Raw genomic sequence first — 15,760 nt, forward strand, 5'->3', positions numbered from 1 at the left:
CAGGGTTCATGCGTTAGATGACCCCCCTCCTTCCTCCCATATCCATTTAATCCTGGTTCCTCCTCCTCTCCCAAACCACCGCTGCCCAGGGCCATTCAGCAGCAGCACACCCAGCTGCCGTGAGCACTCCTTCCTCTGTCTCGGCTGCCCCTTCTCAAGGGCTGCTTTTGAACTCTGACCAGGAGGTGGCTGGTGGGTGGGGAGGTAGGGAGGCTGGGAGGCTGCTGGGAGTCCGGGCATGAATAATCCAACTCAGGCTCTGAACGAGGGAGCGCTGACTCCAGGGGACTGGGAGCTCTGCTCAGCCTACATCTTCTTTGTTAACTTAGACAATGCAGGAAACACGTCCAAAGTAGATGCACACTGACCTGCGCCTCCAGTGAGGTGCGGCCAACAACCACTTCTCCGTTCATCACGAGCTGCCACTGCCTTGAAGGCCACACCGCCAGCACTCGGATGGTCTCCCCCACGTCTCCTCCTGGCTGGGAATGTGTATGCCCACCCTTGACTGGCAGCCAGGGGAGGGAAGTGCTCTGCCGTGGCGGGGCTGCGAGGCTGAGGCCCCAGGACATGTGAACAGAACTCTGAACCATGTAGGGCACAACCAGAATGTCTACGGGGCAGACTTTGCATCTAGATTTGGGCATACTGGGTGCCTTCAAGGCTCCTTTCAGGTGGGACCCCTGCTGTTCTCTTTCCAAACCCCAATCTCCCTGGCAGCCAAACTCCCTGATGCGGAACATTTCTGTGTTCTGTTTCTTTCACCTGAGCTCCATCAGGAAGTACTAGCTCCAAAGCCCACTGTTCTGCAGGCCACTGATTCTGTACGTGCCCCACACGCCTGGTCCTCCAGGGTCCCTGGGAGGACAGCTGTAGGCACGGTCACAGCATGGCAGGACGCTCGAGCCAGCCCACATCTCCCCCGTTCACCCCGGGCAGGGTTGTGGCCCAGGAGGCATAATGACCATTGTCTCCACAGAGACTCTGAGCACCACCAACTCCACTTGTCCCCTCAGCATCTCCAGGTGTCACGGGTTCACTTAGGAACTTTCTTGATGCCCTTGTTTGACCTCTGGTTCTTTTGGGCCAGCTCTCAACTCACTCCCATTTGTCTCGTCTGAGCTGGACATGCGTGGCCACTGTGGACTGCTCCATCCCCCACTGTGCCCTGTGCCCTGTACGCTGAGTGTTGGTGACCCCCCCCCACCTTCCGGGGGCTTCCCCCTCCGATGTGGCTGGTGCCTGGACAGTGCCCAGCCTGGAGCTTCCTGCCGGTGCCTGCTGGGCCATCCGCTTTTAGCGGCGTGTCAGCAGGGTTCCCTGAGCAAGGGGTGCTCTGAACACACATGAAAGGCACCGTGTGACTCCTGTTTCCAAGCTGTCCTCTCCCGGACTTTGAACCCACTGCCCAGCGCCAGCACACTTCTCAGCTCTGTTGCACAGAGGTGGACTTCTGAAGCTGGAACCAAGGGCGGGTCGGGGCTGAGAAGAGGGGTCTCTGGAAGTGCATCGATTTGCGGCAGCTGAGAAGGGATGCATATTTGATGGGGTTTGCGTTTAAGAGGAAAATGGCCCATCATGGGGACTTGATCTCTCAGGAAGCATGCGGATGCCTGTTCCATGTGACAGGGGGCTCCTTGGGGCCCTGTCTCCTGGTAGAGCTGAAGCTCACCGATCCTGAGACACTCTTTCTATAGTTGTCTGAAAGGGACGCGGGTGACTGTGTCTGAGAACCTGCGGCACATGGGCTCGGACGTGGGAACCAGACAGAGGATGCAGGTGCTGGGCCGTGCCCTCTGCAGCTGCACGAGGTGAAGGCTGTCACACAGGGCTCAGCCTCACCGATCCCACACTGTGCCCTACCCCTCAGTCACAGATCTCGGCGATCTCTCTGGAACTGGGTCTCTAGGGGAAGAAATGGAGATTCCGAAGGGACCTGGTTAGAGCAGGACATGTAGCCAGTGCCCTGGAGTCCGCAGGACTAGGTCTCCCTGGGCCTCAGTTTCCTTACCATAGGGACTCAGGGGATGAGGAGGGAGGCCTGCCAGGTGCCTGGAACAGCTTCTGGCATGTGGCCAACCCTCAGCTCAGGAGTGGCTCTGTCTGGAGGGCTTGAGAGCTTTCGGGAAGACAAGAGAGCCCAGAGAAGCTGCTCAGAAGAGCCCCCCGCCAGCTTGTACCACCCCTTCTGCCACCTGTGTAGGGGAGAGAGTCCTTTGGGCCCCATTTCCACTCCCACCTGGATGCGATTTGCAATCCCGACAAGTGTACAAACAGTTGTTGCGCCCAGAGCACCTGTCTGAAGACAAGACGCCCGTGCCATCTGGAGAGGAATGGCTCTCCAAGGGCTCCACTTGCGGGCTGCCTGGGGCGGCTCACACACCAGGCTCCTTCCCACGTTCCCCGGGCAGATTGCACACATGTGTGGAGTGGGACAGGGATGGGACAGCGCCGGAGGGGCTGGAAACCCGGCCGGAGCCCGACACGGGAAACCGCCGCCCAGTAGCCCCATGTTGCAAAGAGTGCCGGTGGGCACTGCGTGCAGCAGCCACCCCTGCGGGTGGTCCTCAGCTCAGCCTCGGCCTCAGCCCCCAGGCAGGAGAAGCCTCGGGATTCACTGGAGAGTCTTTCACAGACGGAAACAAGACTGATTTTCCTTCACAGGCCTCTGCTGAGTCCAGCCCATGTTCAACAAACTAGCGACGTATTTTGCTTGTCCCAGTACCAGCGCGGACCCCAGGGCCCAAAGCCAGCCGCCTTCCTAAGCAGAGGTCGAAATACGCGGCCCCCAGCATCCTATCAAATCCTGGGGGAGCTAAAATGGAACTCAGAGCTTCGAGAAGAGTGTTGTCAGCAGGCTTGCCTCCTACCCAGAATCGGACCATGTGCTTCTCCATCAGTGGGCAACACCTCCCACGTTCCCAATTTACTGCAAAGAGCATTTAAATCCCAGGCCTCCTTCCAGTGTCCCTCCTGGGAGCCTCTGGGATGCATCTGGTGAGGGTCCATCAGATGCCGGTGTCATAAGGGGATGGAAGGGTGGCTTTGCACTATCAGGGGGAAGGCTAGCTTTTGGGGAGAAACAAGTTCCATCAGGAGAGCAGTGAGTGGAAAGGAGCACGGGTGGGGACTGTCCAGGATGAGGGGCTGACTGCAGATAACACGGCAGCACTCTGCCAACCCGGCCATCCCGCAAACCCACTGCCACTGTGGAGCTGACCAGGGTGGGGAGTAGGATGACTTCCACCCCTGGTTTGCTGTTCTTCATTCTCAACCGCTACAACCACTCTAACCCTTTTCTCTTGTTTATCAGTAAAAAAAGCCGTCACGGTCCTAAATTCTTTGAACGAATGTTTATCAAGCACCTACTCCGTACCAGACTGAACCTTCTGGAAAGCTCCAGGCTTCTCTCTCTCTGGCTCCTGCTTTGCTCTCCAGCTGGACCAACATGCCCCAGGCGACAACCACCTAATTCTCTCTCAGAGGCAGCCCTTCCTCTCCTTCCCTCTGTTCTGCCTCCCCGGTTGGTGGCTGCCCTGACCCTTCTGCTGCAATCTTCATTTGGCCACTCTTGGTCCTGTGGCCTCTGCCCCTATTTCAACCGTCTACCATCTTCCCTGCCCTCAGCCCCTGGGGCTGGAGGCTTGTTGAGTAACAGTCACAATAAGGTAAAGACCAGCAAGCCAGGGGGTGCTGCAGGTGCAGCGAACACCTGGGATGGGTCAGCGGCTGTGGCCTGAGTTCTCCAACCAGCCGCTCATCTGTCAGCCGAGGGCCTGCCTCAGGCAGGGAGCAGCAGCCTGAGTATCCGCTGACCCTCCCTCCTCTCCCAGGAGAAGACACCTCTCCCTGTCTCTGTGGTCCTGCCCGTCCCCAGGGCCTAGCTCTCCAGCTATGTCTTCCAGAGTCACCATGGTGCTGGGGCTTGTGAGTACTCCCAGGCCCCCGAGTGGCCCATAGGCTGCTCGCTTGCTCAGTCACTACGCCCATGTGAGTGGAGCCCTCTTGCAGCTCTCTGCTCCCCAGCACAGCCCACAAGCCGGGCCTGCGTGGTGGTGGTGAAAGGGTCTTGCAGGCACCATCACAGAGCCTGAAAACCGGTGGCTGGAGGGAAGAGAAGACAGAGGCAGAGGACATGGGATCTGTGCTCCATGCACACAGCCTTGGTGAGGGCTCTCCTCTCAGAAACACACTGGTGGGCCTTCTCCACACCTCAGAACAGAGGGTTCCCTAGTGCTCGAGAACTTACACCTGCCACCCAGGCTACCCCCACAAGGAGACTCGAGTGTGACTGGCAGGCCCAGGAGGCAGCAGGCTGGGGTGCACCCCTGCGTTGCGCTCAGCTTGCTCTCTGGGCTCTTGCCTTGAGCCGGGCCCTGCATCCGACGGGCCCCTTTGAGCTCTGAGTGGCTTGGCCATTCACATCCCAATGCTTCTCAGCCCTCCAATGCCAGGGAGTGAGCTAGGAAATCGGTAATGTGACCTTCAGTGCTTAATTGCATGTTGAAGTCCTTTGAAGTCCTCACAAAAGCTTTGCAGAAACACGGAGATTTACGAGGACAATGTGGTGCTATCCTGGTAAGAAGCTGACATTTAAATTGTTCTCGTTTTATATCTTTGTAATGAAATTCTTTGTTTCCTCTGCAGCCATTTCTGAGTATTTACTAACATTCAGAGAGCCCTCTATACCGTGCAAAATCTCAAGTTTCTCTGTAGCGCATAACGTCAGGCGGGGCTCTGGGACAGGAGACCAGAGCCTGATCTTCAGACCTGCTGGGAATTCTAACCCCGGGACACTGAGGAACAAGGTTTCAAGCCATCCGGCTCCTGCCTCTCCCTCCAAGAGGAGGGTTTTATAAAAAAATCACCAAAGCATCATATTTTAATGAGTTTTCTTTGCAATTTGTATATAATAGATTTTCAATAACAACCTGTAATTAGTTCATTTTCTACTATTCAATTGCTCTGCACTGAGGCCATTGACAGCTTCCAGCTGGGATCTTTAAAAATGGAGAGTGCTTGAAGACTCAGCTCCAGACAGCGCTGGAAACTGCAGGCCGAGAGTACAGCTGGTAGGAGCAAACCGCGGAGGATGGAGACAGGCGAGAGGCAGAAGCGGCCGCACACAGCAGAGCTGGCTCAGAACCGACCCTCTGACAGCATGATGGGGGGCGGGATGGCCCCAGCCTGGAGCCCTGGTATATACAGGGGGTCCCCATTCCAGCAGCCCTGCTCCCCAGTGCGCAGGTGCTCACTGAACATCACCCCCAGCTCAGGGGTCGCCAGTGGCTTTTCCGGCCCCGCTGGAGTGAAGGGACAGTGAGCACGCCCTCAGCTGCCTTTGTGCCCTCTGCAGAGAAAAGGGGCCTGGAAGGACAGAGGTCATGCACTGGGGAGGCTCCTTACACAGTGACCCTGCTTGCTGTTCTGTCCTGACCATCATCCGTGGAGCCTGGAAGGTTCCAGCGGGGACAGGGGCTTCCAAGGGTAACTGCAGCCCTCCAGCTGACCCCTGGGCCCTTCCTGGGAACTTGTCTGGGCTGGCACACCTGCAGACTCCCGAAAGGCTCGGCGCGGGCTGGGAGAGGCCTGCGGGGATCCAAGCAAGGTGGGCTTGCTCCTGCCCCAGCCCTGCCCCGGAAGCCGTTCCCCTTCTGGCAGCCTCCTCAGGTACCGCCGGCCCTGTGCCCCTTCAGGACTGCACACTGTGCCCACCTGTCTCACCTTTGCCTCTCTCCTCACCCTCTGCCTGGTTATCTCCAGCTTGGTCTTCAGGCCTCAGCTCCAAAGTCCCTTCCTGACCTCTCGCGGTGGAAAGCAGATCCTCCCTGCCAGCCCTGCACCCAGTTATTCTCTGTCCCAGCTCCGACTTTGTTTATCTGCTTGTCTGTCTGCCATCGTGCAAGCTCCCCGCAGGCAGGGCCTGCCGGCAGGTCGGGCTCACAGCTCCGTCGCCTGCCAGAGTGTCGGTGGTACCTGTTTCCTGACTAATGTTTTCCCCCTCCTACTGTTCTCAGTGTCTGTTTCAGAACCTCTCCTCATGCATGGTCTTCCTGCCCTGGCCAGGCGCCTCTGGAATGTTCTGGTCAGCTGGCCTGCTCTTTAAATGGACAGCGTCCTCTGCCTGGGCCTGAGTGGAGAGAGGAGGCCTGCACGCCCACCGTCCTTTCCTGGAGCCCGGCCCACACCAGCTTCAGGGCAAACACGCCAGTCCCAGTACTGCTGACTTTGATGTTTCTGGCACTGACCTGAGTCAGAGAGCCGGGGTCCCTGTGCTCAGTGGATGTGCTCATGAGGCCTGTCCTTCTATGCTGCCAGGGCCCAGCTTCGGGTGCGGGGGGGGGGCGGGGGGTGATTCTCGAGGGGCCAGGCTCTCCAGGTTTCAGGGCATGCTGTGTGTTCCTCTGGGGGGGGGGTCACCTTTGCCACTGGGAGGTGGCCTCAGGTGGGAGGGAGGTGGCCCCGGGGGCCCAGCAGGGGCTGTGCTGGGTGGGTGTGTTTCAGCTTCCCGGAGCTACACTCGGAGGAAGTACAACCCCCCATTTCAGGCTAATGAATTACTTCCCAAAGGGCATGGATTTGCACAGAGATGGCAAAGCCACCGTCTTGGTGGGACGGCAGGAGCCAGAGGCCCTGCGCCAGGTCCTCTCTAGCCAGGGTTCAACATGGGTGGGGGTTGGGGACGTGGCCGTGGGCCGCTGCGGGGCTGCAGAGCGGCAGTGAGCGGGAGCCCTCACCTCCACACACACTTGTCAGAGGTAGAGGTAATTAAGCAGCGTGCTGGTAGCCTAATAGCCTAACAGAACGCTTATCCTGAGGAGGGCTGATGGCCGATTAGTGGCCCTGGGAGCAGAATGCGAACTTGACACGGCAAGCAGCTCTTGTCTTCCTTAAGGAAGCATTAGGCCCATGTGGGCATCGGGGCTCACATCACACCCCGGTCACTCACCCAGGTGATCAGGGATGTCTGGGCTGCTAGGGAAGCCACCGAGGTGCCCTCACTGGCCTGGGCCAACATGGCTGGTGCTCCCGCACCAGGGGTCCTGGCTGTGGCACCCCACAAGGCACTTCCTCTGCTCCCTGCTGGAGATGTGCAAAGACCCTCTGGGACCTTTGGAAACAGTCTCATTGTGTTTGGACTCCTCTGTTTGCCACACGTATTTCTCCTTATACTTTCTCCCCTCACTGAACGAACACATGCCAAGGGTTTCCTGGGTGCCAGACCCCATTCTAGGCATGAGCACATGGTAAGCAGCCAGCCTCTGGCATCATGGGGCCTACACACTCATTTAGGGCAGGATAACAATGAGAGGGCACAGGCTGACGGGGCTGGGAGCTGGGGGCTGTGGGAACACATGCAAAATTCTTCGAGTCTGTCACTGACCTACCTGGTTCACGATTACTTAGCACTTACCAAATGCAAGGTATCATTCTAACGGCCTTACGTGTATTATCTCATTTAATCCCGAGCATGCCTCTGTGGTGGTTATTATGCCATTTCACAGATGAGGAACTTGAAGCTCAGCTTTAGCTCTGGTAAAGAACTGTCCAAGGTCACATAGCTAGTAAGTGGCAGAACGAGGATTTGCACCAGGATGATACTTAACCAGCAGGCCACAGCCTGGTTATTGTGTAGAGGTGAACTCAGGGATGTGAGCGCACACAGGAAGATATGTGGGGCTCTGCAGAAGGAAGAGAAATCAAGGAAGACTTCCTAGAGGAGGAGACCATTGAGCTGGGACTTGAAATTTAGGGAAACCCACTGTGGGGACAGTGAAATTCTCCTTACTGGAGAGTACTGATGAATTGTAAAGTACGTTTAAATGCATGAGAAGTTTCTGGAATTAGGCATTTGGGTTCAATAATGGTTCTGCTACCTGGTGGCTGTGTGACTATGCGTTAGCTACTTAAGTGCCGTGAATTCCTATTTCTTTATCCGTAAAATTGGGTCATAATACTCAGTGCTGACACATGATTAATGTTAGGTATCGTTTTATAGGACTTGATACTAAGAGACCACTATTAACTCAAGTCCTATTAACAAGCAAAATGATTCAGATGGTACCCTGACTTTGGCTTCGGGGGCACATAGCAAGGACCCATGGAAGCCTCTTTGGAGGCCCTCTGTCTATGCCTGAGGTGAGGAGAAAGCACCTTCACCTCTGTTCTTGGGAGCGGTGGTGAGACTTCCAGCACCTCCTGCCTTCTGATTTCCAATTCCTCCTTTGGCTGCTCTCATTTTACTGTTTTATACCCCTGAGTAAATGAGGGCCCAAGGGCAGTGAATCAGATTTTTGGACACGTGATTTGCAAGTCCTCTGTGAGGCAAGCATTCTCTCCCTTTGGGGTTAAGGGTGTCATGCCAGCAAAGGTCTTGGCCTCCACCAGCACCGAGACCCAAGCACAGGGATCACTTGCTCTCCAAACTCAAGAATCAAAGAGATCAATTCTTTGATAGACTCCATGCTCTCTGAAGTTTCCTACTCCTTCCTGAACACTCAGAAACCAAACGGAGGCTAAAGCAGCATCCTCACCATCTGAACCGAGTCTGAACTCACCTCACAGGACTAAGGAGCCGGATAGATTGCGTGTTGTTTAGGTTTGCCGCTGCGCTCAGCACAGGGTGCCCTGAGGACCGCCTGAGACAGCGGGTCTGGCGTGGTGTCTGGCCTGTGGCGGGCATTCCTCACCCCAGGGGATAAGGACACGGAAGGTGAGGCGTACCTTCCTTCCCTTTTGCAGCAGCGATGGCAGAAAAACAGCTATAAATTCGCCAGCTGACCGCTTCATCCATTTCACAGAGTTGCCCTGGATACAGAGGTATTGCCAGCATCAGACAAAACCACTGCTTCCTTCCCATCGGCCTGGAGCGGAGGGACGGTGTCCCGCTCCTGTTCCCGGTCCTGCACAGGCTGCTCCCCGAGGCCCTCCGGCCACAGACTCTCCCCGCGGACACGGTGCATCTGTGGTCCCAGCACATGAACGCACGAAGCCCTTCATCCCGCACAGCGCGCTGCTCAAACCTTTCCTTCCCATCCAACACATCGCTCTCACAGGATTAATTAAAAGGACAAGTATCTTTCTTAAAAAGCAGAAGAAACTTGTAATGAATTTAAAGGGAGAGAAAAATCCTCTTTCAAGAAACATGTTTTCCCCACGATCCCAACCCGAACATTCAGAAAAGTGCAACAACATGCATTATTGAAAAGCTTTTTAAACGAGCAACTTTTAGATTAGTTTATTGTGATGAATGGATCGGGCCGGTGCACATCTTGCTCGCCAAGGACCCTGGAGCCTGGGCCTCTGCCTCCCAGCAAAGAGTGGTGTCCTGTGTGCGCAGGGCGTGGGGAGAGTGGAGGGCATGTGCCCTTAGTTCTGAGGTCAGCCCGTGGTCTGGAATGCCGAAAGCCATTTGAAGAGAATGTTTAGGTGACAGATGAAGGCCCCCCCTTCTGTGTTGCTCCTGTCAGGGCACAGAGATGGGTGATCGGGAGACTTAGCTCCGTCGGACAGACAGACAGAACCGACTCCCATGGCTGAGGGACCTGTCCTCTGCACCCCTCCCTGGGGAGGAGTCACCTGTTCCACAGAGACAGGAGGAGGGCACGGCCCCACCATGAACCAGCTCAACCGAGCATGGCAGCCACCAGCTCGGGGTCCCTGGCAATGCCCTCAGCCAGCTGCAGACGACGGCAAACACCGGCCCTGCCTGAGCTAAGCCAGCTACCTGAGAAGACATGATTTAGGACACCTCCTTCCCTGACCCCCCAAAACTTAATACAACCTGCTTTGCAGGGAAAAGTTCTCCAAACCCATCCTTCAATACAGTGACCGAGTCTTGCCAGGAGTCACCCCATAGAGCCTGTCCTGCCTGGTACCCAGGGACACTGGCAAAAAAGCAAATACAATTTCAAAGTCTTCACCTTTGCCAGCCCATCAGCTCCAGGTTTTAAAATTAAATCCAAAATGTTGTTGCCGAAATGTGTGAGATATTGCTTTCTGAGTTTTAGTGAGGTTTCTTTAATGTCCATTGATGTCTGGGTAATAACTTGTACCTATATGTCTCATTTCAATTACCTACTTAACATCCACTGAACCGTGAATCCATCCCCAGAGCTATGGGGACTCAGTGCAGGGTTCCTATGACTTTGAAGAACCATTGACGCCACATGCTCCGCGTGGCCGCGTGTCAGGCCTTTATGGCTGGGTTAATTCATTTTGTGGCTTCCTTAATGGCTGTGAGTTTACATTTTATTTCATATCTATTTTTTTGGGTTGGGCTGTGATGAATGGTTTGGCTGCCTGGTTCAAAACAAGTCCAAGGCGACAGCAGAATCTAATTTGCTTTAAAAAATGATGATTATAAAGCTTTTCAAATAATCATCCAGGAATGAAGGCAAGAGACACCGCATGGCTCTGCAGAGGTGAGGCAGTGACTCCCTCCTTCTCCACAGGTAGCTCATGTCTCTAACGACCCTCATCAGGGGCCTAGGGAAGCCTTCCTTTCATCCCGGGCAACCAGGACACTTGCATTTCCTCCAGAGTAAAGCCAATAGTTTGCTGTTTGGTCCTGACTGGTTCTCAGAAACAGAGCTCATGGAGCAGAGGCTTCTGGGGTGCCGGGAACCAGGATGGAGCTGAGCAGGGCCTGCTCTGCTTAGAGATGTCATCACGGGACATCTAAGCACTGATGCCTGGGGCAGCCTCCTCAAAGTCCAGCCTTGGCCCCTGGCTCTGAAAATGCGCTGACCTCTTCCTTCCTAGCAGATGGGCCAGAGCCCAAAAAGCATCGCTGGGAATGCCTCACAGCTGTCCCCAGGACACTGGTTGCTGCTTTCCTGACACGGACGGCTGCTCTCCTTGTCATCTGCCCTGACCTCTTCTTTTTCCTGGTTCCTGTTCTATGGGATTAGAATCATCAGGGGGTCTCTAGGGAAGGTGGAGAGAATATTGCAGGGGGGAGCTCTGAGGACAGGAGGGAGGGTCTTGTCCAGTGATGACACGTCAGTGCCTAACAACTGGCTCCCCAGAGAGAAAAAATTCCCCCCACTTTTGTAGCATTTGTGTGGTATAAATTTCCGTGGTGTAAATACTCCCACCATGGCTGGTTTAAAGATATTAATTGTTTAACTGCAAAATTCCTGAAAATCTAATAATTGGCTCTCGTGAGCTGGGTCTAGGGAGCTGCTGGTACTGCCACATATTCTAAAATTTCGAGATTTATTTCAAGGCATAAATTACTCTATCCACAAAGCAAACTCCTCCCACAGCAGGTGAAGCTGCCAGTCATTCACACCTTATTATGAACTAGTATACATCGATATGAGTGTCAGGAGCGGGCAGGGAGGAGGATGACGGGGAACCACAGCTCATCACAGTGTATCAAGCAGAGCCCTGTAATTGGGGTTAGACTTTGAGCTTCAGCCACAGGGATGCTGTGAACTGGAAAGGCACCCCCGTGTGTCAAGCTCACAGACACTTCCCACAGGGGACAGTCATGCTCCCTCCTCTCATGTCACGGGAGTTACCTCCGCTATCTGCCACAAGAGCCCTTCCTGCCAGCGAATCACAAGGCCTCCTTCCTGAGCCTGGCGAATGTTTGCAAGAACGGCACCGAAGGGGTGTCGACGCGGAGTGGGAATACTTTTCTGGAAAGCACAACTCCAGGTAGAGGTTGGGGCTGGGGGAGAGGATGTCAGGAGCTGTGGTTCGGAGTCCTTGCTGCACCCTGGGGCTTTCACACTTACTCCCCAAATCCCAGGGGTTGCTGTGAGGAGCAGGGAGCTTGCAGGGGACGTCCGATGGTGCCTCATCCAGGATGCACATAGCAGCTGCTTTAAGCAGAGGCTGAATGTTCTCTGACATAAAGGGGTTCCTCTCTTTGGGACCAAGAGTGTCCCCTCTCATTTCAAGTTCAGGCCTGGCAGTGCCCTCCCCTCTCCTCACTGCTGAACTACATGAGGTGTCTGCTGAAGCCCCCTACTCCTGCCTGGCCAAGCCTCCAGGACCCTCCTGCACGATTTGCCTTCAGTGTGGCCAGGCGGCAGCCTGGAAAAACCCTAAAAGCCATTCCCTCCAGGTGCAGTCATAGATGGCCCCCCTCCCCAGGTGTGTGGCAGTGCCCCCCCCTTCCCTGGACACACTTACATCACAGTCTGGGTTCCTCCAACAACACCGAGAAGAGCCTTTCTCCAAGAAGAGCAGAAGCAAGTGTTCCCTCTTCCCACCCAGGCTCCTTTACCTTGTTCTTAAAGCTAGGCTTGTTGGAAAACAAATTCAACTGCTTTCATGTATAAAAGAAACCAATGCCGGCGACAACCCAGGACAGTCTCCAGGCAGAGCCCGTCCTCGCGCTGACTTACGGAAGGCTGTGTAGAACTCATGGAGGGTCAGGGAGCCGTCACTGTTATAGTCATCAAATCGGAGGAGGTCACTGGGCGAGCACCCCAGGAAGTCGTCCTCCAGGTCCTGCTCCTGCAGCACGTGCTGTGGGTGAGGAAAGCGATGAGGTCAGAGTGGGGAGTAAGGGCAGGGCCATGGGCCTGGCTGGAAGATGGCTCAGGCCAAGAGGGGCCGCAGTTGCCCCCTGAGGGAGGGGCAAGGACTCCTGTGGTAGCTCTGGAGGCCATGGGGAGCACCCCAAGCTCTCTGGTTTTCTCTTGCCTGACCCTCTCATTCTAGAGATGAGGCTCAGAGAGGGCAGGGACTTTCCCAAGGTCACACAGGGGTTGGGGCAGAGTCGGGATGAGCGTTTAGGTGAGTTTTCTCCCCATCTGGGTGGACAGACTCCAGGCAGTCTCAGTTGGGCACGATCCTTGAAGATCCTGGTCTACCCCTTCATGCCACAGATGGGGAAACAGAGAAGGGAAGGAGCCTGATCACACAAACTCAGCAAAGAAACAGCGGCTGAGCTCAGTGTGGGAACCGAGGTCCCATGGCTCCCAGCTGTGTGGGGCAGGAAGGTCACTGCTGCGTCAGTTCATGCCTGCCCAGCCCTCCAGCCAGCCGCAGCACCTCTGAGCCACAGCACCCCTCCCCCCAAGAGAGGGGCAGCTGCCTTTCTACTGACTTGGCCTGAGCTCCCTGCCTCTGCCTGCCCTGTTCTGCCAGGGGCACAAACGTCTGCCCATGGGATCCTGGCCTGGTGCTATGGATGAACCCTTGTGAACTTTTCTCTGGATGTGGCCTTCCCAGCACGACCAGCCACATGCCAAAGGGGACTCAGTGTGGAAATTCCAGGCACCCTCGCTCAGCTGAAGAGGCTGGGGTGTCTGAGACTAAAGTCTTGCAAGGAAAATGCTCAGAATGAAATGTCAGAAGAAAGGAAATGATTTCATTTTATTTGGGGGGGGGAGGACAGAGACATCTTCTCTTTACTTAACAGTCTTAGCTTTGGCCTGTTATATTAAAGCCAATTTAATGTGATAACGTTAAAAAAAATGACCCTTCACCCAGCAAGTAAGTGTTCAATAAAAGGGAGATCAACCATAACGCTGGAAATCAATCTTCCAAAGATGGAAATTTCCCCTTGTCTATTTTTGCATTGGAAATTGATTAACTTTTCATAGGACCGACAAATTTTTCCCTGATGCCTTTGATTTAGTCAGGGAAAGGCCCCCTTTAGCTGGGCTCCGCATGGCAGGTTTATGAAATGGACTTTAAATACATTAAATTTTAAAGAGGAAGTCATAGCCCAATTACCATGCTTGTTAATGGCTTCAGGTGCCTCTGGGCACGTCTCCACCAGGTTAGAGCAACATGTCCACGCAGGGTCTGTCTACCTGTCAGCCGCCTGGGAGCCCTGCAGGGCTGGGGTAGCAAGAGCCCACAGGTGCGTCTGTCTAAGACAAGCCAGAGCCGCCTGTTCTCGGTGCTCCCTGCATAGCCTCTAGTGCGGGGACCTTCCACGTGGTTCTTCTTTCAGGTAACTGTAACTGACGGGACCTGGGCTTTTCCCAGAGTGGCGCAGGTCATCTGTGGGTGGCCCTGCTCCTTGGTGTCTTAGCCATAGCTGGGAGCCAAGTATGCCTGGATGTGTTGGCATGATGGCCAAGACCCCAAGGAGCAGGGTCAGCCACCCACAGATGGCCCAGCCAGGGCTGGGATGGCATGTGCCTGGGAGGCTGTGGGCAGCAGGTCCCCGAGAGGCAGGCTCTGGAGGGACTGGCACGCGTTGCCCGCGTGTGGATGAGTAGAGCAGAGTCTGCAAATGCCCGAGGATCTGCGGTTCGCAGCGCACACTCTGCAAGCAGGCTCTGGGCTGGCTGGAGCAGAGGGCCTTGAGAGGGGGACCCTGTGTGGCCAACCCTCCAGGTGGCCGCTCTGTACTCAGGTCTTGTGGGCACCTCCTGGCCTCACAGACATTGGGAGGACAGGGTGGAGCCTTCTGGTGGGCACCTTTCTCCCCAGGGAGACCCCCGTGTGGCGAGGAGAGCAGGTGCCGTGGAGCAGCACGCCCACGTTTCGTCTGAGCGCTACTGTGTTCTTGGCAGTGCACACAACTCCGAGAGTTGCTTGCTTCATCTAGAAGTATCCGTGAAGTGGGGATAACAGTAGTAGCTCCTACGGCAGAGGACGGCTGAAAGGTTTAAGGGGGAAATAATAACTAAGATAATGACGGTGGCATTGACCCCCATCCTTCCGACCTACTGGGAGTGTGCCATGTCCCAGGCACCCTGCAGAATACCCACGTGCCTTAGCTTCTTTAACCCGCCCGCTGACCCTGTGATGGTCCCAGACAAGAAATGGAGATGCAGCGCGCTGAGGTTGTCTCCCAACACCCACTAGCTAGTAAATACCAGAGGCGGGGCTTGAACTCAGGAAGCTTGACCAGAAAGTCTGAGTTCTTAGTGACGACACTACACAGTAAGGGACTCTTCTATTTCCTGTGTCATAAGTAAAGGGCCTCGCTTCGTGCCGCGCACACAGAGGGTGCTTGGTAAATGCTAGTCCTTCCTACTGAGCTGACCACAGCTTTGCTAAGGTCACTGTGCAATGGGAAGGATGTCTTTAAAGTGGCATCAAAGGTGGGAACTCACCATAGTATCTGTCCTTTGGGTGGGCACTCTGTGGGCTCTCAGGAGAGCTGACCCCACCCCACCAGCCTACCTGGGGAAGCTGGCCTCACCCTCCTTGCATATCCCGGCACCTGCTGGTGTGGCTCCAGGCCCTTAGAGGGAGACCAGCAGAGTGGGAGCAGGAATGCAGGTCTTTCTGGTCTACCCGGCCTGCCTGTCTGCTGGCATCCAAGAGGCCCTCCCTGCAGCTGGTGGGGGCTAGGGCCCCGGCTTCCTCCTTGTTCACTTTCTGCTGCAGACGGTCACTGCCCCAGCACCACCACCGAGCTGGAGACAGGGGCGCGTGTGCTGTGCTTGGGGAGGGAGGCAAACCAAAGGGTCCCCTCCCAAGTGTCCGCTCAAAGAGAGGAGCACAGCTTGAGGGGGGAGGGAAGGCAGAGCTTCCTGCGAGCAAGCAGGCTGGCGCTGGGCTGTGGATATCTGGACCTTAAAGAATGGCAAGATCCTAGCGGAGAGGACTCAGGGATGTGCAGGTGACAGCCCCCAGCCCCTACTTCTTTTCGCCATTCCTGCTAAGGAAGGCAGAGAATTCAAGGAAGAGGAGATTTATTTCCTAATGAAAACATCAGAGACTAGCCCCTCGGAAGTGCGTCTTTTGCAGCTAGCTGAGAGAGCTTCAGAGCTTGTTTGTCAATATTGGCTGAAGGTGGCTGGTGGGAAGAAGACACCGACATGGGTTTGTT

At 55.4% G+C, this 15,760-nt stretch overlaps 1 protein-coding gene across 2 annotated transcripts in view; it reads right to left on the reverse strand.

The window, feature by feature from the left end:
- The window catches only part of FSTL4 (follistatin like 4), a 382,985-nt gene that overhangs the window by 100,282 nt on the left and 266,943 nt on the right, over positions 1-15,760 (reverse strand). For both annotated transcript variants that reach the window (XM_057307047.1, XM_026507974.4), the window contains exon 6: positions 12,363-12,486. In XM_057307047.1, the coding sequence (XP_057163030.1) occupies positions 12,363-12,486 (124 nt within the window). The remainder of the gene's footprint in view (positions 1-12,362; positions 12,487-15,760) is intronic.

The sequence above is a fragment of the Ursus arctos genome, unplaced genomic scaffold, assembly GCF_023065955.2.
Source record: "Ursus arctos isolate Adak ecotype North America unplaced genomic scaffold, UrsArc2.0 scaffold_5, whole genome shotgun sequence".
Classification (NCBI taxonomy): domain Eukaryota; kingdom Metazoa; phylum Chordata; class Mammalia; order Carnivora; family Ursidae; genus Ursus; species Ursus arctos.